Below are 23,421 nucleotides of genomic sequence, written 5' to 3'. Positions count from 1 at the left end.
AACCGAACCCGAGAATGACCCGACTTGGAAATGACCCGACCTGATTGTAACCCGCAAATTATTGACTTGCCGATTTGAACCCGAGAATGACTCGACTTGGAAATGACTCGAACTGATTATTGACTTGAACCGAACTCGACTTGAATCCAAGAATGACCCGACTTGGAAATGACCTGATTATAACTCGCGAATTATTGACTTGCCGACTTGAACCCGAGAATGACCCAACTTGGAAATGACCCGACCTGATTATAACCCGCAAATTATTGACTTGAACTGAACCCGACTTGTATGTGAGAATGATCTGACTTAGAAATGACTTGACGTGACTATGACCAGTAAATTATTGACTTGAACCGAACCCGACTCAAACTTGAGAATGACCCAACCTGATTCTAACCTACAAATTATTGACTTGAGCTGAATCCGAGAATGACCCTAACCCGTTTTAACCCTTGAAAACCCGAATTAATCCCGACCTATTATTCACCTGGCCTGAATGTAGCCTACCTGTTATTAACCTGACCCAAACCCCATAAGATGTAAGACCCGACGTGACCTGACTCAAGCATGACCCGACCCGAACCCGACCCGCATCGGTTACGGCATTAACCCGAATTGACCCGACCCAAACCCGATCCGTTTACCCACATTGATAACCCGTTATAAACCGATCTATATAACCCGAGCCGATTAACCCAACCCAAAGCCAAATTGTTTGCCTGAATTGACACATAAAAACTTGTGTCTAAAAGTTGACCGATCTTCTTTAAATAATTCGAACTTCCAATAATTATGAAGTAATCTGTATTTTCTTTTATTAAAAAAATGCGTTTTCTTCTAGTACAATGTTTGCCTACTCCCTCTGTTTATTATTTTTAAATGCATCACTTTGATTTTTGAACTATTCACAACCATAGTTGACTTAATTGTTTTTACCTCTATAATATAAAAAAAATGTCAATATATCATCAGATTAGTCATAATGTCTAGTTTTATAATATAATTTTGTTTCAATTTTTACTAATAAATAATAAAATATATTAATGGTAAAAAAAAATAAAATGTTAATGGTCAAATTTACGTCTTCTCAAATGTACAGTCAAACAATCTAATATATATATATATATATATATATATATATATATATATATATATATATATATATATATATATATATATAAAGGGGACGGAGTTTTTTCCCAAGTTTATAGAGAGCCACGTAAGATTTAATTTTCTTAACGCGCCATGTAGGATTATAAATCTTAATCGTAGCCAATCAAATAAGAGATTAATATTTTATTTTAGAATTAAATAATTCAAATGACACGTAAGCAAAATTAACGAATGAGATTTTTAAGTTTAATCTAATTAAATATAAATTATTATATTTTGATATAAGGAATTTTATCTAAATATGTAACAAATTTTAACATATAAATAAAAAAAATAAATTTATTTTAAAAAATTTAAACAAACCGTGACTCCTACGGAGCTTCATCTAGTGCAAATAAAAAGGAAGTATTTGATAAAGTCGGATAAAATACAATTTTCAGCCTCTCGCCCTCTCTTATTTCGTCTTCTACAGTTGTACATGACTACAGTAGCAACAGAAAATTGACAAAGAGAAGCTCTCATTATCTCTTCATCAATGGCGAATATCTCTGCTTAAATTCAACCATAAATATTCCAAATCTCTTTCATCGTCAACTCAATACCCTGTAATAATTGAGCTTGGATTTCGTCTCCAATGGCGGCTGTAACATCTTTATCTTTCTCGGCATTATCTCAACCATTTGAGAGAAAATTGAGCTTTTCTTCGACTCGAATTTTCGAATCCATTCGTTTGCGCTGTAATTCGTCTTCCGATCTTTCTGCTGCGTCTTCTGGTTTTGTAATTCAGTGCATGTCATCAACCTCTCCTATTACTGGTATTGAATTATGCAATGCTTTATTTTTTTTTTAATTATCATTTTTTCTTTGTAATTCTGTGCATTTAAGTACTATATTTGTCAAGAATGTGAATCCTTAATTTGCATTATGTGTAAACTTGGTATTTATACAACCTAAAGTAAGGGCCTTAACATAGCCCGACTAAATACAATATATATACGGGCCTAGCTTAACACCCCCCTCAAGTTGGAGCATGCAAATCACAGATGCCCAACTTGCCAAGTAAATACAAAAATTGTTGCTTGTTTAATGCCTTAGTGAAGATGTCCGCTAGTTGATCCGTTGTCTTGACATATGACGGTCTAATAATCCCCTCCTGAATAGCATCCCGAACATAATGACAATCAACCTCAATATGCTTAGTACGCTCATGAAAGACCGGATTCTGCGCAATATACAACGCTGACTGACTATCACAAAATAAACTCATCGCTTGCGGATGCGAAACTCCTAAACTATCAAGAAGACCCTTCAACCATTTCAACTCATCAGTGGCCTTAGACATCGTACGATACTCGGATTCTGCAGAAGATTTAGCAACGGTATCCTGCTTCTTTGTCTTCCAAGAAATAGGAGAATTTCCAAGAAACATCAAATAGCCTGTAATCGATCGTCTCGTAAGAGGACAACTAGCCCAATCCGCGTCACACCATCCTGTCAAATGTAAGTCACAATGACCCGGACAACCCTTCAAGTAGCGCACCGTACGAAGAGCTGCCTCCCAGTGATCTTGACGAGGGTGATGCATAAATTGTGACAAAATATGAACTGCGTATGCCAAATCTGGTGTAGTAAAAGACAAATAGATCAAACGACCCACAAGGCGCCGATACATCTCGGGATCTGCAATAGGAGGTGCCCTGATTTTGCCAATGTGTGGTTTTGCTCAATTGGAGTACCTGCCGGACGTGCCCCTAATAAACCACACTCTGCAATAATATCAAGCGTATATTTCCGTTGGCACAAAAATATGCCTTCCGGACTACGAGCAACCTCAACACCAAGGAAATATTTCAACACACCCAAATCTTTCATATGAAAGCAATCACTCAAATACGCCTTAAAATCAGAAATCACAGAAGCAGAGTTGCCAGAAATCAATAAATCATCAACATACACCAGAACACTAAGATGGACATTCCCTTGATTCAGAGTAAACAGAGAATAATCAGAATATGACTGTTTAAAGCCATACCTTTTGAGAGATCCTGCAAGTTTGGCAAACCAACAGCGGGGTGCCTGACGGAGACCATAAAGTGATTTCCGAAGACGAAAGACCATTCCTGGTTTGCTACCATGAAACCCAGGAGGTGGCTTCATATATACCTCCTCATCAAGATCACCATGAAGAAAGGCGTTATGAACATCCATTTGATGCAATTCCCAATTTTTCGCTGCAGCAACCGCTAAGAAAGTCCGAACGGTAACCATTTTAGCCACAGGAGCAAACGTCTCATTATAATCAATGCCCTCAACCTGATGATTGCCAAAGATGACCAGACGAGCCTTTAATCGTTCAACTGTACCATCAAAATTGTACTTGATTTTATAGACCCATCTGCATCCAAGAGCCTTCTTCTCGGGAGGTAAATGAGTCATTACCCAAGTCTGATTATCTTCCAATGCTGCAATTTCTTTCTGCATTGCTTCTCTCCATCCTGCATCTGTCATAGCCTCTTTAAAATTACGGGGCTCAGTTCCTGCAATTACAGCTGCAAGAAATATACGGTGTCGTAGGGAAAAATTTTCACAATTCACATAATGTGCTATAGGATAGAGAGTACTTGAGGAGCATGGAGAAGGTGAACTAGGAGGACTCGTTGCTTGTACAGTATGTGCCACATAATCTTTGTGCCAACCCTGTGCACGACGCACACGACCCCCACGATCAAGATCAAGGACGGTGCCATCCCCCTCCACGCTAGCAGCTGCCCCACCTTGCCCAAGGGAGCTGCCAGCATCAGCGCTGCTGTCCAAAGCAGACGCTGCAGTGCTGCTGCTGCCCAAGGCAGCCCCTGCCGCAGGCTGGCTGCGGTCACTGCCACCTGCCGCAGGGTGGCTGCGGACACCACTGCCAGAAATTGCAGCAGCAGCAGTGCCGTGTTCACCACTGCCAGAATATGCAGCAGCAGCAGTCCCGTGTTCACCCTCGGCAGTGTGCTCGGGCTGCTGCTCACGGCTCACTTCACTCACCTCCAAAACCGCCTCCAAGTCATCCAAAAAACCAAAATCAACTCCCACATTATCCATATTCGAAGTATTCATGTCCACATTACTTTCGGAGCCAACATTCAAGTTTTTGTCGCTAGCAAAAGGGAATTCATTCTCATAAAATTTCACATCACGAGACACAAAAATCTCACCCGTCTCAAGGTCGTATAATTTCCATCCCTTTTTACCGTGAGGGTAGCCTAGAAAAACACACTTTCGACTTCTAGGTGCAAATTTATCTCCCTTGGATTTTTGGTTATGGGCAAAGCAAAGAGAACCAAAAGTACGCAACTCATCAAGGCTAGGTTCTTTATCAAATAAAATTTCAAATGGTGTTTTATTTTGTAGTAAAAGGGAAGGTGTACGATTAATCAAATAAACTGCCCCAAGAACACACTCACCCCAAAAACAATAGGTAAATTCCCTTGAAACATCAAAGCACGAGCCACATTCAATATATGTTGATGTTTTCGCTCAACACGGCCATTTTGTTGAGGTGTCCCAACACATGAAGTTTGAAAAATAATGCCATGTTCATTGAAATACGGAAGCATACAATTGAATTCAGTACCATTATCACTTCTCACCAATTTAACAGTCTTTTCAAATTGACGCTCAATCATAGCAAAAAATGATAAAAATGCGGAATAAACTTCAGTTTTGGAATTCAACAAATAAACCCAAACACCTCTTGAGAAATCATCAACTAATGTCAAAAAATAATGTGCACCACAAGTAGAAGGATTTTTATACGACCCCCACAAATCACAATGAATTAATTCAAAAATTCTACTAGCCTTGCTATCACTATTAGGAAAATTGGCCCTAGATTGTTTAGCTTGAGGACACACATCACAAGCTTTATTCAAATGTTTCAGAGTAGTACTATTACTAATAATAGGAACTAACTTGAGAACTCTATCCGACGGATGCCCAAGTCTTCTATGCCATAACTCGAACATTGACATTTCTGGAACTTGCACCGCACATACTGTAGGAATTCGCCGAAAATAATAGAGTCCGTCCTTCCGTTCACCAGCTCCAATCAGGCTCCCCGAATGTTGGTCCTGTATAGCACATAACGAATTAGTGAAACGAACAAAACAACGAGAATCATCAATCATTTTTGACACCGATATTAAATTGCATTGTAATTTAGGAACAAATAAAACATGCTCCAAAATCAAATCATCGGACAAACGAACACGGCCCTCTTTCACGGCCACTGCTTGTTCACCATTAGGAAGACCCATGGGACATGGAGAAATGGAACACACATCCACCAAACAAGAATCGGACCCGGTGACATGATGAGACGCTCCCGTATCAATTATCCAAGAGGAGAAAGGCTCACCTTGCAGACGGTCTTGGTTATGATTATTAACCATGTTTAACAAAACCCGAATCCTCGGGTTTAAGGTCAGCCACGGACAGAGCATCACCTGCAGTGAGAGCGTGAGCTCGGGCAGCAGGGGAAGCGGCAGCAACAGGGGAAGACGCAGCAGCAGCAGGGGGCTTCGATGGTGCAGCAGCAGGGGACTTAAGGCTGACGAGAGCTAGTCCCTTTCCCAGAATTTCGCTTCAATTCAAACCACCATTCGGGATAGCCGTGAAGTTCAAAACATCCCTCATTATCATGACCAGATTTTCGGCAGTGAGAGCAATAGAGTTTGGTCTTGTCTCGACGATCAAAGTTCCCCTTCGAACGTGCAGAAGGAACAGCAAACCCATGTGCCTCCTTTGCTTGAGCAGCCTCGACTCTCCCTCTTGCGATTCCACGAGACTCTTCCTCCTGGAGGAGAGCTTGATAGGCACGGTCCAAATCAACCTCGGGTTGTTGCGAGAGCAAATTAGTTCTCACCAACGCATATAGATCATCATCAATACCAATCAAAAATTGGTGCAAGACCTCCACTGCCCTATCAGTCGCATATTTCCCCGCAACACCACACGTACATTGACCACATTCGCAGCCATGAAGGGGTTTAAGTCGCGTGAGCTCCTCAAACATCCCTGTTAATTGCGTATAGTATTCTTCAACAGACATACCCTTAGTTTGCTTGCAATTGGTGATTTTTGCTCTTAATTGTTGAAGCCTAGGACCACTAGAGACACAAAAACGTTTCTCCAAATAATCCCATAATTTTTTCGCCTCATCAAAGTAAGGAATGGTCGCTGCAAGTTTCGGGTCCATGGAGCGCAATAGCCATGAAACCAACATCGAATTCACGGTCTCCCAATCTAGGAGTTTCTTCTTCTCGGTTGGCTTTGTGACGGTTCCATCAACAAAGACAAATTTTCGGCGCGATTTCAAAGACAACGTGATTGCCCTTGACCACGATAGGTAATTATCATTCTTCAAGATTACGTGAGTAATCAGATTTCCGGGTTGATCACCCGCACCTAGGTAGAACGGAGATGATGGATCAAGCTTGCCATCGTCAGCCATGGTGAAATTCAATCGACAGTAAGCAAAGGGAATTTTTTTTTCAGTTTTTAGGGTTTATTTGGCCTGATACCATGTCAAGAATGTGAATCCTTAATTTGCATTATGTGTAAACTTGGTATTTATACAACCTAAAGTAAGGGCCTTAACATAGCCCGACTAAATACAATATATATACGGGCCTAGCTTAACAATATTTGACTACATTTCTTTTTTTTATTCATTTTAATTATTATTTAAAAATTATTAAGTTTTGTAATTTACTAATTTAGTTGGATTTGTATCATCTTGTTTTTTCACAAAATCAACTTTTTGTAATTTAAAGCTCTGCATATGCATGAAACTTCAATTGTAGCGAGTAAAATGGAAAAAGAAGTTTTTATGGACAAAACTTCAATTGTCGTGAACTCATGATTAATAGTAAAATGGAGGTAGAGGTTTTTATGGATGAAACTTCAATTGTCGCGATTAATAGTAAAATGGAGGAAGAAGGTTTTATGCACGAAACTTCAATTGTCGCGATTAATAGTAAAATGGAGGAAGAAGTTTTTATGCACGAAACTTCAATTGTCGCGATTAATAGTAAAATGGAAGAAGAAGTTTTTATGCACGAAACTTCAATTGTAGGGATTAATAGTAAAAAGGAAAATTAACAAATATAATCCCAACTATTACCTTCCTTCTCATTTTAATCCCAACTATACTTTAACTTAGAATAATCCTAACTATTAGGTGACCCTTCTCAAAATAGTTTCACTCATTTGTTAACCTATAGTTTAGGTAAAAAGAGTGATGTGAAGCTAGTATTGATTGGTGCTTTTTGATAATAATAATAATAATAATAATAATAATAATAATAATAATAATAATAATAATAATAATAATAATAATAAAAAATAAAAATTAAAGAAACACCCCATTTTTTAATTTCTTTAATCACATGACAGTTTGACACCATCTCTAGAACAAGTCAACAACTTCATTTCTGCCATTGAAACCACTTTCTTAGCCACCTACAACCGCCAAAACCACCATTCTAGCCAAATCCAGCCACCAAAACCACCACCCGAGCAAAACCCAGCTACCAAAACCACCAACCAAGCCAAACCCAGCCGCTAAAACCACCATTGCAGCCAAGCCCAGCCACCTAGACAACCATTGTAGCCAAGCCTAGCCACCGAGACCACCATTGTAGCCAAACCCATCCATAGAAACCACCATTGTAGCCAAGCCCAGCCGCCGAGACCACCATTGTGTAGCCTAACCCATCCACATATACCACCATTGTAGCCAACTCCAGCCATTGTAACTACCATTGTAGCCAAAACCAGCCATCGAAACCACCATTGTAGCCAAAAATTAATTTATCCAACAATTATCCAATTAAAGCTTGTAATAATTCAAAGGGAACCCAACAATTAAATTATGAGAGTGATAACTTATGTAATTATTTGTTTAATTCTAACATGTAATCTAAAAAAAAAAAGAGTATTCAATGAAGGAAAAGGTGTTATGGAGATGGTGTGGAATGGGGAAGATGGAGAAAGGGAAAGATTAACCATGAAGGTCAGGTAGGAGAAAGGTGAAAGAAATAAAATAAAACTAAAAATGAAAATAAAATAAATTAATAATAACAGGTAGAAGAGGTAATAGGTAAAGGGGAGTATTTTGAGAAGGGTCACCCAATAGTTGGGATTATTCTAAGTTAAACTATAGTTGAGATTAAAATGAGAAGGAAGGCAATAGTTGAGATTAATTTTGTTAAGTTTTCCTAAAAAGGAATGGAGGAAGAAGTTTTTATGCACGAAACTTCAATTGTCGGGATTTATAGTAAAATGGAGGAAGAAGTTTTTATGCACTCAAATTCAATTGTCGTTGCGAGAAAAAAATGAGGTAGTGATTGTGTGATTTTAAGAAAATTGAGGTAATGATGGTGTAAATTGTGATGAAAAAGGGGAGGGGAAATTGTTAACCTCATTTTGAGGGTAATTGTTATCCTCCTTTTTCTTCCTTTATATGATTTCTAGCATCTTTCATTTAGCACCACCGTTTATGTTGGCCTTAATCCAAGCATGAAATAAGAATTTAACCATTCGTATATATTGGCCTTAATCCAAGTGTGAACTAAAAATTTAACCATTCATTTATATTGGCCTTAATCCAAGCATGAACTAAGAATTTAACCCAATCGTTTAATGCTTATCTTTATTAAATGAGTGGTTCTGAGAAGAACTGGTCTCGGTGGAAATTTAATGTCCTATTTAAGTATTTTTTGAAGGATAATGGAAAAATGAGGACCAAGGGTTGTTGGTTGGTAAAGAGATATGTGGTGGTTAGGAAAAAAAAAAAATGATTTATGAACTTCTGGTTTTTAGTTTAGAGAGTAAATGAACCAAATGACAGTCCCTGGCAAGTTGCAACCACCAGTGTGAGTGTGACTGAGTCATTTGGTTAAACTAGGAGAAGTATATTTGTGAACAATTGCTTTGAACCTCTACTATAGTTGGGATGAATCACTCTGTTGTAATTGTGGCAATGTATGCTTGTAAGCAGTCATGAATTCTGGATGAATTATGCCTGTGTTTTCTAAGTTGCCCCTCCTCTGCTTCATATTTGTATCAAATTCTGTTTTTTTTAGCATTTATTCTAAAAAAAATAAATATAATGTCTGGTTTTAAAACAGTTGCTATTTGCTCACATTGTTAAATGTCAATGAGTAATGGTTTCCAAAAAAAAAAAAAAAACATTGTCAATGAGTAATTATGAGATATGAGAAAATATAAGTGTCAATTTGATGGTTTAATAATATTGATGAACGATCTCTTCTAGTATTTTTTTTGTAAAGACAAATTCCTCAAAATGTGGCTTCTTAATTGACAATGGATCTGAACTTATTTACTGAGTTTGTTGACTTTGTTCATATAGAGAGAATGTATATTAAGAGTAGTGTAAGTGTTAGCATCTGTGAGAATGGAAAGAGCTAATGGTCTGTCCCTTATTTGAAGTCTGATATAGCTTAGCCCTATGGTTAGTATCTACCTTAAATTACTTGTATTTTCCCTATTTAATGCTTTTTAGGATATTTTTTAAAAATATATATTTTTTTTAATTAAGATTTTCAATGCTTTAGATTCAATCATGGTGTTTCCGTCAATTTAGTGTGTATTTCCAAAATAAAGCTCTTTAAATGTGTGATGACCAATGGATGTGAAGTCAAATACTATCTCCGTTAACTATTATTTGCAACAAAGAGGATGTTTGCGGACTCCTAGGCAAAATTTGTTTGTGAGTGTAAAATGGAGAGAGAAAAAGTTGGGTGCATGTGATGAGGAGAGAGATAGAGAGAAATAATAACCTAAAAAGGAAAGAAAACATTTGTTGCACATAATAGTTAGCATCCATTTATAGTATATGTTGCAAATTATAATTAACGGAGGAAGTATATATATATATATATATATATATATATATATATATATATATATATATATATATATATATATATATATATATATATATTTTGGTAGTTGGTTTAGTTACCGTAAAGGGGAACAAGTTTTAACTTTATTTTTAGTTCCTTATACAAGCTTGTCAAGGGAAGAATGAGAAAAGGACTTTTTTTTCCTTCTTTTTTTCAGTTTAATACTCCCTCCGTTTTTTTTTTTTTTTTTTTTTATATGCATCACTTTCCTTTTATGGGTGTTTTTTTTATATGCATCACTTTCCTTTTATGGGTGTTTTTTTTATATGCATTATTTCTATATTACCAAATATTTTTAATTGTATATACTTTCAGAAACCCCCACAATATCCGAGACGAAGTTAAATTTTCTCAAGGCCTACAAACGGCCAATTCCTAGTATCTACAACAATGTGCTACAAGAGTTGTTTGTTCAACAACACTTTATGAGATACAAAAGAACATACAGATATGATCCTGTGTTTGCCCTTGGTTTTGTTACTATCTATGATCAGCTGATGGAGGAGTATCCTAGTGATGAAGATCGAAGTGCCATCTTTGAAGCTTACATAAGGGCACTAAATGAGGATCCCGAGCAGTACAGGTTCGTGTTGATTGCAATTACTTGTCATGTTCTTGGATTATAAGGTGAAAATTGGAAATTTGGAAGTGAAGTAGACTCCCACTAGCAAAAAGCATGTCCCCCTACTAGAGTTTTAGGTGATAAGAATTAAAATTTTCCATGCTGCTCACTTGCATAAGCACATGATTTGAACGAGTTGAGGAGTTGTATCTTCAATACATGTCACTGTTTATGTTATAACCTTAGTTTTAAAAACCGCGGCGCGCTTAGGCGCAAGGTAAAATGAGCCTTGAGAGTTGGTGCCTTAGCTCTTTGAGGCTCAAAGACCTACAAAAGGCGCACACCTTTGCGCTTTTCTAGGCTGCTTCTTGCGCCTTTAAGCCTTATTTTGCGCATTATGTTTTAAAGCATCAATAGCTATTATTTAAGTTTAATTTTCCTAAAGTATACCATGAGGATTTGTTATGGGCAAATTTTCTTCAATTCTAGTGGAAAGAAATCCCAGATCCTATACTTCGATTTGAAGAACTCTTGTTATTGATCACATGGCCCTTTCACCTTTTCTCATAATTTCATTTATGTAATAGAAATTATTATTTCTTTTCTATATGAATAAAGTGCGCCTCACCTACAAAAGGCGCGCGCCTTCGCCCCCTGCCTCGCGCCTAGGCTCCAAGGACTTTTTGCACCTTGGTGCGCCTTGCGCCCTTTAATATTAAGGTTATAACAAAGGTTGATTATAGAACATCTACCATCAAAATCTTTAGATTTTATTTTCTCTATTTTATTTAGGAAATTCCTGTTCATAATTACATTTGTGACCTCGGTGTAGCTTTCCTCCATGTTTCCCTACCTTTTAAAAAGTTTGAGATAGCTTTTATGAATAGTGTTTGTACAATTATACCTTCTTAAATGTTTATTACTTATTTGTCCTCATTGATGTTGATTGCCTTTTCTTAAATCTTTACATATTAATAAGTTATTCATAACTCTTGTGAATAATTTTTTGACAATTATACCCTTTAAATTTTTTATTTATTTATTTGCCCTCATTAATGTTGACTGCTTTTTTTTTGAAACTCTTAAGAATAGTGTGCGGACAGAAAAAGCTCCCCGAACATGGTTAGCTATGGCGCATGCATCGTGCACGTTAGCCACATAAGTATTCAGTCACAAGTTCATGTATTTCTTAATTTATGACTTTCCCATATTATCCTTGTATGTTCATTTTCAAGTCACTCAAGTACATTGTAGTGACAGTTGCATGACCTGTAAGGCTCTGTACATTGTAGCCTTTGTGTCGAACTATGTTATTGTCAGTACCCCTTCCATAAGGACTGAACAATTGCATGACCTGTTTGAGTGTGTGTGTGTGTGCATATATATATATATTGCCTGTGTTGAATACTTGAATTCATTGTCTGGAAATTTTGCCTTGTGTCATGAATGTTGTACATGCATTTAACTGTTATTCAGACAGTGATGGTCCAATTTTAAACATTTAAATTGTGATTCAAATAGTGACAGTTTAACCTTCTGTCCATTAGAAAAGATGCACAGAAACTGGAGGAGTGGGCTCGTACCCAAACATGTACTTCACTGGTTGATTTCTCATCAAGAGAAGGTGAAATAGAAGACATCTTGAAGGAAATTGCTGCTAGAGCTGGTGGAAATGGGGGTTTTAGTTACAGTCGGTTCTTTGCAGCTGGCTTGTTTCGTCTCCTTGAATTGGCTAATGCATCTGAACCCACCATCTTAGAGAAGGTCAGTTTACAAACATCTTTCAATGTTATTTTGTTTTAATCTAAACATGTGTGCTTTTTATAACTAAATGTCTTTTTTATAACTAAATGTATACCAAATATTCATGTACGTTCTTTTTTTTTTTTTTTTCTTTTTTTATTTTTAAAAAAATAAAATTTAGACTTCAGAGTCTTACTACTTACTGATTTTAGCTTTGCAGGTACTTTCCTTGAAATGCGCCCCCACAAATATTACGGAATTTCATATCTGGCACGTTTTGCTGAGGAAATTGAATCATGCATGTGATGCTATTGCTGGGATCCCAAACTTTTGTTGCTCATGTCAGTTAGATCTTTGGCCACGTTGGAAAAGCCATCAGAGGTTGTTCCAGAATGGTCTATCTACAATAAGGTGGGAAGCCAAGAAATGCAGTGCTGAAATCTATAAGATAGTCAGCAACTTTGGAAAAAGAAAACGTCATATCTATGTCCCCTTTGTTCGTTTGGTTGTTGAAGTTGTATTGGTTATGTTTGTTTCTGTATCTATAAACCAAGGCCCATCTTGTAAGTTTGAATTATGGAATAGCTTGAAGAGATACTGAAGTTCATTTGTTAAATTTCCGGATGTCAGGTCTCATAAATATTCTGCAGGGTCCCTTTCTGAGGAGAATCGCCTTTTCTTAGAAGCTTGGAGAACACTAGATCGTGCTTATGTTGACAAGACTTTTAATGGACAAAGTTGGTTTCGCTATAGGGAGAATGCACTGCGCAATGAGCCCATGAACAGCAGAGAAGAGACTTGTATGTTTATTTCTTTTAGTCTTTATTTGTTCCTATAACAGTGAACGAAAAAGTGGCCAACAAAATTGTTCTAGTTATACAAGATCCATTTTCAAAGTTTCATGTTACTCCTAAAGAATGTACTTTCTGAACTATAATCCATACTATTGTTAATCTTAGAAAGTAGTATGATGTGGGAAGATTTATCTAGTTTTTTCTGATAGAATTGAACAAAAAAGTAATGTATATTCATTGGAATACAGGATACGACAATTATTTTTTTGCCTATTTAACAGTTTACTAATGATAAAACCTTCTTTATTTTTCCTTAACTTGAACAGATGCGGCAATAAGAAAGATGATTTCTACACTGAATGATCCATTCACGCGTTTTTTGGAGCCTGAAAAATTGAAGAATTTGCGGGTATGGCTTCGATTCCAATTTGTTTTGTGACGTTCTATGTGCTTCATATTCTCTACCAAACTTCAATTTTCAATGTAATTGATCTAAATTGTTAAACCGTTTTTAAATTATTTTATATCATTTCTTGAAGGCAGTCTGGAACTCAGAGTTCGCTTACGGGTGTAGGGATATCTATTGGTCCCACCATCTTTGACAGATCATCTACTGGAGTAGTTGTAATCTCTGCTGCTCCTGGGGGACCTGCCAGTAGGGCTGGCATCTTGCCTGGTGATGTAATATTGGCTATTGATGGTACGAGCACTGAAGGAATGGGCATATATGAGGCAGCAAATATCTTACAGTGGGTTTTCTTGCATTATTCTGCTTTATCATAAGAGTCTCTTTTTCCCCTTGTCTCTCTTAAGTATTGTAATTCTTGTCTACTTGAATAATCTGTCCTATAGCATTTGCCTGCTTGTGTTTTTCGTTAATAAACACTTTATTAATTTTTCCTCCCTTTTATCTGTTTTTGACTTAATGAACCCTGTACAACTCTCTGCTGAGCTTTTGGCTGCCTCCTGTATGAGAAAACCACCCAGCCATGATAGTCTCTGAAACTGGATGCAAGAGGATAGCACCTGATTTTGGATCTTACCATAATAAGTACGAATTACTAATTACTAAGATTTCCCTCCTGGCCCCTCCTCCATACTCATAATTATAAACTGGGGCATAAACTTCTGGCTTTGTACCATTCTCACTTTCCTTGCCTTCCTCAATTTCTCCCATTTATATCTGTAGGAAGATACACAAGAAGGTGAGATGTCTATGATACATTCAAGTTCTATTGAGAAGTGTCTGTTTTCAAGATCTATTTTATTTTATTTTATTTTTATTTTTTTTTTGGGTTAATATCAGGTTGAATTTGCTGTCAAATGTCAATTCATGGCTTTGATTTGTTCTAGGACCCAGAGCTTCTACAGTTATTTTTTATCTTTCAGTTGAGATTTTGGCTTAGCATGTTTACCCTGATAATTAAATATCTGCAGGAATTCTTTGGAGTTGGTTCCAATACAGTAAAAAAATGCTACTTTCTTTGAAGCATATATAGTTCTCGTTTTCCATTTTGGGTGTCCCAAAATGTTTTTTCCATTTATTTTCTTTCCTTGTTTACATTTCTTGAAATGACCAAAATACCCTCACCTTTTAAAATTCCCATAACAAACTACCCTTACCTTTTTCCTAGTTTTTGCCCATACTAAATGCCTTTTGGATTTTTCCTCTTTATTTATTATTGCTATTGTATTTTTCTAGAATTTTTTTGTCTTTTATGTAGTTTACTGATTTTTATGCACTTTTACACACTTCTCCTTTTATTTCTCAATTCCTCTAAACTATAAGAAATAAGAACTATATTATGAGATGGAGGGAGTATTACCTAACTGATTCATGAGTTTGATTGGTTTAACTTCATTATAGGCATAAATTTTTAAGGAAGTAGCACTGTAGCAGTAAACATTTGCTATAGTTCTATAATTGGACACTATATTGCCCAGAAGCAATTTGGTTAGTAGGCATTGGTTGCATTAGAATTCAGAAATGAAAGATTAGTAATTCATCTGGGGGAGACAGAGGAATTTATAATTTTCTGTTACTGAACTTAATTGTAAGTAATGTACTTTGTTTGTTTCCTTCAAACTCACTTCTAAATCTTTACTCCCAAGTTTTATACTTTCATGTTATTTGATATCAATATAACGATATCTCTTTCTATTGGGCCATTGACAGATGTGTTACCTAATATAATTAGGTAATAGTATGTTAGTTGACATTCTATGTCTAAATCTCGCATGCAATTCTATGTCTCTAGAGCTTGAAATCTGTTACCAAAATGAGTTTATCAAATTGATGTAAAGGAAACTAGAGAAACAAATTCCTTTCATATTTTTTATCAGAGTGTCTCCAGTCATTTTAATGTATCTTATCAAATGCAAGCATGCTTTCTGAGTTACAAATTTAGACTCTCTTCACTTCTCATTTAGATACAAAAAAGCAAATTATCAGATTGCATACAAAGTGTTAATTAATCACTGAAAAGTGCATACCTTTTGTGTTTCATCTCTGATCACCCCTTAGGCTGCAAAAACTCTTTAGTAAAATGTTTGTCAAAGAAATTCTTTGACTAGGGATCAAACAAGTGTAAGAAAACAATTTATGAAAACAATTTATGAAAAAATTCTGTATTTGTTTGCAAGTATGTTTGATCTCTGGTGTGGATTAAAATTTTCATTTGTTGCTTGATCCAAGATATGCCACTTTGTGATCGTTCTTAAAAAGTCCCTCCGTTCCACAAAAAACTTCCCGACTTTGACTTGTTGCACTATTCATGTGCTTAGATTGACCTATTTGTTTTACTATTATACTTGTATAAACTACTCATGTTTATTATGAAATTGTTATTGGATAATTACTCTCAATTTATATTTTCAAAACATAGTTTATTTATTTATTAGTATAATTTTTGCTAATGAATAAATAAAGATATTGATGGTCCAAGTTGTGTGTAAGTAAATGTGCCCCAAAGAAATGAGAATTTTTTTGTATAATACAGTGAATATTTGATACCAAAAATTGCTTCAAAAATGTACAAGCTTTATTCAATGACTGAATCAATTTTTCTTGCAAGTCTACTACAGGGGACCTGATGGAAGTTCTGTTGAGCTGACAATCCGTAGTAAAGATGAAATAAAACATGTGGGGTTAAAGTAAGTACTATAAAGTATATTTCTCAAGCACTACCATATACTCAGTTATCTACTTGTTGTATGCTTCTCATATATGATGTTAGCTATATATACTTGCTAAATTCCAAATATGCAGTAATGTTAATCTTTTGCACAAGTGTTGGGAAATTTGTGTTTATTTTATGACTGAAAACTAATTTCAGGCGTGAGAGAGTTACTCTAAACCCAGTAAAATCCAGATTATGTGAGATGCCTGGTTCAGTGAAGGATACGCCTCAAAAAGTAGGATATATTAAGTTAATGTCTTTCACTCAGAATGCTTCTGGTGAGTTCTTTTCTATTGTTTGCTGATATATTTCGCTTATACAGAATCAATGTCTGTTTCTTAAGAAGCTGGCTGCTGCCTGCTTCCCATGCATTTATTAACATTGCTGCTCTATTTCAATTGATTTGTTGATTGTGATGGTTTTACTTGTTACTGGTAGCTGGAGTATTCTTTGTCTATAGATCTAGACTGATCTGTATGGATTCCTAGTTTTAATAGAAAAATACATGCTTTTTGGAAAACAAGCTAAGTGGATGCTGGGGTTTGCTTTCTTAAGCTCTTTGAACTTTGCATTCGCATTCATTTTAAGAAGGTTTTTCATAATAACTATTTAATTTATGGAGTAACACTGTAATGGGGAATATTAACATGAAACTTCCATGGACTCTATGTGCTTAACTTGTTTTCTGACCATTTCATAAACAGATGCAGTCAAGGAAGCCATAGAAACACTAAGAAGTAATAATGTTAATGCTTTTGTGCTGGATCTCCGGGATAATAGGTAAAGAAATTTGGCATGCATTCTTTTCCAGCTTAAACATTAACCTTACTGCACCTTTTTTTCACGATTTGTGTAAACTTTGCAGTGGTGGCCTCTTTCCAGAGGGAATTGAGACAGCCAAAATTTGGTAAGCCTTATGCTATATGCGTATATATACACTAATGTTTTGTATATATTTGTCTACAAGCTGTGTAAGAGTTAATGCTGATGTGCAAAGAATCTGAACTATTACCAAGCTGTGCTATAAACAAGGACATAACAAAGTTTCTTCTTAATGTACTGAAGATTTTGCTATCAACTTTTGAAATTTAATGAAGCATCAATAACATGCAATAAAAATCAGCACTACCAACCAATTAATTTGAAATGCAAGTAGATATTTTAAAATGTAATTTTTCTTCAAGCTAAGGGGTGCAGGAGAGTATGTCTAAAATAGAAGAATTAAGAAGTTGCAGAAATCCAAATTCAATATGCATCTTCAACACCATTGACAAATTAAAATTCATGGAATCAATTTTGAAATGTCAGCAAATCACAGAGTACAATCTCTGTCATCTTCAAAGCGCTCTAACACTTGCCCCCCCCCCCCCCCCCCCCCCCCCCCCACCCACACACACACATTATCCCCCCTTTATAGCCACATACCTCAGGTTTGACAAGGCTGAGTTGAGTAATTGCAGAGTGAAGGAGAGAGGGTCTGTTGATAGTTTTGAAGAATTGCCAATGAAGGGTTGTGGGAGGAGAGAAAAAATATACTTGCGAAGAGGTGGTGGTGAAATCTTGTACACTCCATTAGAGCTGATTAGAGCTATGTTAATGGAGGTTGTGAGTTTGGATGAGGAAGAGAGAGGGAGAAGATCAAAGGTTTTTTTATTTGTTTATGAAGAATTGGAACCAATGACTTGGCTAGAGAAGTTCGCAAACAATCATCATGCACCTTTTCTTTTAGTTATAGCTGTAAAAGACTTGTATTTACTTATAATCTTTATTGCTAAAAACCAGATTTAATGGATGATATTTCTTCTAACTCTTCTCACCATAAGTGGTCTTCTCATATGAGCCTAAGTCTACCTACATCCAAATTACACGAACATTGTATCAACTTAAAGCTCAGCTAGATTTTCCAACAGCTGAATGCCATGGCTTTCTTTCCTTCCTCCTTCATGTAACTGATCTTTGTAAAGTAGACATGCACACTTTCTTATCCATAAATCATCTCTCTGCTCCTAATGTACGTACGGAAGAATCTACAATTTGATTAGCTAAAATTAGACCTGGTAAAATGATAACCAGGTCTACCTAAAATTGAAGATTATTTAGCAACATTGTATCAGCTCCAAATCCACTGTGCTTGAAGGGCTTAGGTATAAAGAGTATTTGACAAATTTGTATAAGTTCCATAGAAGTGAATTGAAATAAAGATTTTTCTTGTGAATTAAACGACCAAATCTAATGTGCTTGAAAGGCTTAGTTACTCTGGCACCTCCTTTCCCTTCTTTCAGAATTAATTATGACAGTCTTCTGATGAAACCTATTATGTGCAGGAGTCCTACATCCATTTCTTTGTGTTTAGTGCGTTGAGAAGAAATAGTAGTGATGATTCTTTTATAAGGTATTCATGTGCCAAATTATAATCACCTCCATCCATGTGCATGCAATCACACATATATATATTCAAAGCTTCACTAATAATCATGGAAAGATCTTGGGAACCATATGGTCCATATCATACGTCAATCCAAAATTTGGAAATGTCAACATACTTTTCAAAATCCCTGTATTTGTCTTCCCATACTAAATGTCTCTCTCTACGGCTTGCACGGTTGCATGGTCTTTGATAGAATCATTTCATCTGTGTCCATATGTTGATAGTAATAGTAAAAAGACCAGAGCAGCCATGGTAGTTGTTGCAATAGCTGGGATGCCTATTATCAGTTTGGTTAGTCTTAAAGCTGAACCAATTATTTTTGAATCTTGAAGCCTTTGTCTTATAGTAAGATGTTGTTTACTGTACTTTCTACAATCTTGAGCATGGTTACTATTTGTGGTCAGAACAGTGGATTGAGGTTTAGGGAGGATTAGATGGTGTAGGGTGGTGACAAGGATGGCAGGAGTTGCTAGAAAGGAGAGAATAGAGTTGGGGCTTGGTTTGTCTGGGGAGTAGCTCAAATGCCCACCAATGAAAATGAAAGGGATAGGCCAGGTGGTGCATGAGCAAAAGAGCGAAACCACTAGGCTCTAAACCTGCTTAGTTTTCTTAAAACTTTGCACAATTTATGAGCATAAACGTCTTATGCTGTAACGCACTTGGGGCAGTGACAAATAGCATTGTTTCTTTACAAGCATTGATTCATATGGGTTATGTAGATGTTATCATAGATCTAAAATCTCTTTTATTTCCTTTTCATATTTTCTTTCATGGACTGAACCAATGATTTTAATATATTCTGTTATCTAGGTTGGACAAAGGAGTTATTGTGTATATATGTGATAGTCGTGGTGTTCGGGATATATATGATGTTGAAGGAAGCAACGCTATAGCCGCATCAGAACCCCTTGCTGTTTTGGTAAATCCTTTCCATCTACTTTTTTGTTAAAACTTAAAAGTGTTCCCCTTCCCACCCCCACCCCCCCCCCCCAACAAAAAATTAAAAGACAGCTTGGAAATGTATATGATCACCGTACTTTTGTCTTTTTAAACTCATTTTCATATACATTATTATTGAATCCACCATATTGAGGTTTTTTTTTTTTTTTTTTTCCCTTGTGTATTTATGTTTTCGCAATTTATGTATATAATTTAATGCAATCTGTCCATTATTTGATTGTTTCTTTCAACCTTGGTCGATTCGTATTAGGTGAACAAGGGAACTGCAAGTGCTAGTGAAATATTAGCTGGTGCATTAAAGGATAACAAACGAGCTGTGGTGTTTGGAGAGCCAACATATGGGAAAGGGTATTTGCTAATAAAAATTCATCATCTTTTGAATGTGCTTCTATAACCTTCTGATTGATTTAATTTCCTTTTCGCAGCAAGATACAATCAGTTTTTGAGCTATCTGATGGATCTGGCTTGGCAGTCACAGTTGCTCGTTATGAGACGCCTGCTCACACAGATATTGACAAGGTGTGCCTTATTTATCTTCTTCTATGTTTCTGTGTTTTGTTGGATGTTTCTTGTTGTGCATGGCATTTAAATCGTGTTTTCATTGACATTGTAGGTGGGGATCAAACCGGATCATCCCCTTCCAGCATCTTTTCCCAAAGACGAGAATGATTTCTGCACCTGTGTCCAAGATCCGTCGTCTGCTTGTTATCTTAATGGCGCACATTTATTTTCAAGATGGATTTCGCACTGACATTCTTCAATGTTTCATCACTTATTCTCTTGTGTTACGATTTTTAATTCTTTTGTAAGACTTGCATAATGATTATCATTTCAGGAAGTCTCCCATCTTATTTGTAACACCAATTCATTATCATACATAATACTAGCTAAGATTTTTTTTCATAGCATTTACTTACTAAGATCCTTTCCATTACCTTGCGTAGAGTCTTTTCATCATATCAATCCCTAACTTTTTTTTTTAAAAAAAAAAGGTAGGAAAATTTGTTAGAAATTTTTTTTTAAATGCCTCATTTTGCAAGAAAAAACCTTTTAAAAAAAATTTTGTTTAAAAAAACCTTCACGAAAGTTTATATTTGCACACCCTTCTATCTGCCTTCTTATTTCCCTTCAAAGTAAATGCCCTATCTTCTCTCTCTCCTTGTATCATCCTTGCCCCTTCAATTTATTTCCAAGGTGTTTATATCCACTTATAATATATGTCTTATTTGATCAATAACTTTTGAATGGAACTAATATGTTTTTTCAAAACCTTTCAATTTTTTATATATAAAAAAATAATGCGATAAAACAAAATGATAGTTATTAATACCCCTTTAAAAAATAGCTCAGTTAGTTAAAGTTTCCCTCCCAATTTTAAGGGATCCTAAGATCGATTCTCATTACATGTCCTTGTGGCTATCTAAACAACAAAAAATTACTTAATAATAAAAATGTAATAAAAAAAACTACAATATAACTATGAACTTTAATTTTAATATTAATATATCTATTGATTTTGTGATCGATTATTGTTTAATGCAATTTCATATATTTGACAACTAACATTTACATCAAAAGCATGTGTGGCCTTACCACTAAACGAATAAAAATAGCAAAACTTATCTGACTGTATAATTTCACTAAATGTAATTTTTTTTTCAAATAGGAAGTGTGTTCCCGTAAAAAAAAAAAAAAGAAATGTGTCATATGTAAAAAATAAATATCAATATTGTAAAGTCAAATAAATTGTGTAAACAAATCACAAATATTTATCTTAGTCAACTTTATAAACAATCATCTGTATCAATAACTATAACTATTTAGCTATATTATTATATTATATTATATTATATTATATTATATATATATATATATATATATATATATATATATATTATATTATATTATATATATATATATATATATATATATATTATATTATATATATATATATATATATATATATATATATATATATATATATATATATATATACACTAAAAGACACACCAGCAATGACACGTGTCATCTCTTGGTGTGTCTTTAATTATTTTTTTTTATAAAAAAAACAAATCTTTTGATTAAGGAATCAAATTATTTACAAAATAATATTATCATATATACGTATTCCATATTTATATGTTGTAATTATTACAGTATATTTTAAATGAGAAGATTTAACAAATCTTTCTAATAAAATTTGGACAACTATAAATCAAAAATCATATTCTTAAAATAATTTTTGTGACCACTTTATTTTACTATAAGAAAAAATATTGCTTGGTTTTTTTTGCCTACTTTTATTTTAGTTGTGTATTAGAAGCAACTAAAAAATCAACATATCACAAATATTTATTATTCCTCGACTAATTTATAATTACCCTTATAATACTTATCAATCAATAATATATAACTATATATAACTGTAAATCACCGTGCATGGCACGGGATCTATCCTAGTCTTATATAAAAAACGACTTTTCTAACGTGTTTCCATGAGCACACATTATAAAATTACTAACTAAATTATTTCGTCTAACCTCCTAAAATATGCAACACATTGTATAAAGTGGAGAGCTCATCTGCTTTTACAAAAATCGTGCAGTATGCATATTGTGGCTTATTACATTTTACATCGCTTATTTATTTATTTTTTCATTTTAAAAAATTGATAGGGGGAAAGGTGATATAATATAAATTATAGTAATATACATTTTTTTTTTCGAATAGACCACTATGACAATAAAAATTACAACCGAGAATGAGGAGATTTAAACCTATAATAATATTGTACAACCACCAAGTTAAGGGGCGTCCCCCAGTTTCTCCTATTGAGAAACATATTCTGTTTCTCTAGTGGCATTTGCGTAATATTCGTGCTGTGGGAATTGTGAACTATTATTATTTATTGCTGATTGTAATAAACACTCAAGATGCTGATGTGGTTCTTGGGTAGACTGAAGATGCTGATGTGGTTGTTGGGTAAAATTCAATTTTTTAACGTCCATTTGTATTTTAACGGTTGTACTGTAGTAAAAAATTGTATATCCTAGTAAAAAGTGTTATTCGTAGATTTGAGTTCGTAGAGCTAGAGCTGAAAAGAAAGAGACAGGTCCAGATTATCAAAAGGAAAAAAAAAATTTAATGAAATTTTGTGGAATTTGAGGACAGATCGATCTAAATTTGAGGGATGACTTCGTACAGTATTTGAAGAAAAAGGGGAGCTGTAGGATCTTGGCGTCATGGAAGGTTAGGGTTTGCGATTTAACTTTTGATTTGATTATGTAATAATCAAATTATGAAATTAGTTGTGTGTTGTTTTGTTTGTTTTTTTTGCGATTTAATGACTTGAATTTTAGTTTTAGGTTTTTAATTAAGTGTTAATTTATTGTTTTATTGGTTAAATTGGTTGTTTTTATGTGACCTGAAGTGATCCTAATTAGCTGTGTGGGAGTCGTGTTTGTTGTTGCATTAATGTTTTATGTGCCCTAATTTCGAGCTGTGTGGGAGTTGTGTTTTTGATATTGCTTTTGTAATGTTATGGGTTCCGAAGAAATTTGATTTTTTGATTCTATCAGGCAATAAAAATTGAGTCTTTATATGTTTTATGGTTGTGAAGAATGCCTCCTCATCAAGGCAATTGGCGGCTGGCTGATGTGCAATT

The 23,421-nt window shown here is 35.0% G+C and overlaps 1 protein-coding gene across 3 annotated transcripts; it reads left to right on the top strand.

The window, feature by feature from the left end:
- The first annotated feature begins 1,567 nt into the window (after nucleotides 1-1,567).
- On the top strand, nucleotides 1,568-20,691 carry LOC145619375 (carboxyl-terminal-processing peptidase 2, chloroplastic-like). 3 transcript variants are annotated; one of them, XM_081674054.1, is made up of 15 exons: nucleotides 1,580-1,931; nucleotides 10,407-10,674; nucleotides 12,201-12,417; nucleotides 12,617-12,807; nucleotides 13,027-13,196; nucleotides 13,517-13,599; nucleotides 13,734-13,939; nucleotides 16,275-16,343; nucleotides 16,526-16,647; nucleotides 17,074-17,149; nucleotides 17,235-17,276; nucleotides 19,608-19,716; nucleotides 20,008-20,105; nucleotides 20,183-20,276; nucleotides 20,371-20,691. In XM_081674054.1, exons 1-15 carry the CDS (start codon nucleotides 1,751-1,753, stop codon nucleotides 20,506-20,508), a joined length of 2,064 nt encoding a protein of 687 aa, XP_081530180.1. In that variant the 5' UTR covers nucleotides 1,580-1,750; the 3' UTR covers nucleotides 20,509-20,691. The 3 variants fall into 3 exon arrangements, with proteins under 3 accessions (XP_081530182.1, XP_081530180.1, XP_081530179.1); XM_081674053.1 differs by having other exon boundaries at nucleotides 12,617-12,959; nucleotides 13,047-13,196; XM_081674056.1 differs by lacking the exons at nucleotides 19,608-19,716; nucleotides 20,008-20,105; nucleotides 20,183-20,276; nucleotides 20,371-20,691 and adding an exon at nucleotides 18,694-18,763 and having other exon boundaries at nucleotides 1,568-1,931; nucleotides 12,617-12,959; nucleotides 13,047-13,196.
- Nucleotides 20,692-23,421: the final 2,730 nt, after the last annotated feature.

The sequence above is a fragment of the Chenopodium album genome, chromosome 27, assembly GCF_948465745.1.
Source record: "Chenopodium album chromosome 27, dcCheAlbu1.1, whole genome shotgun sequence".
Lineage (NCBI taxonomy): Eukaryota > Viridiplantae > Streptophyta > Magnoliopsida > Caryophyllales > Amaranthaceae > Chenopodium > Chenopodium album.
This window is presented reverse-complemented; position numbering and strand designations above follow the sequence as displayed.

Coding starts and splice junctions, on each gene's coding strand:
- LOC145619375 (XM_081674053.1), top strand. CDS start 1,751: ATGGCGGCTGTAACATCTTTATCTTTCTCGGCATTATCTCAACCATTT. Junction 16,344..16,525: donor ATAAAACATGTGGGGTTAAA/GTAAGTACTATA, acceptor AACTAATTTCAG/GCGTGAGAGAGTTACTCTAA. Junction 16,648..17,073: donor TTTCACTCAGAATGCTTCTG/GTGAGTTCTTTT, acceptor TTTCATAAACAG/ATGCAGTCAAGGAAGCCATA.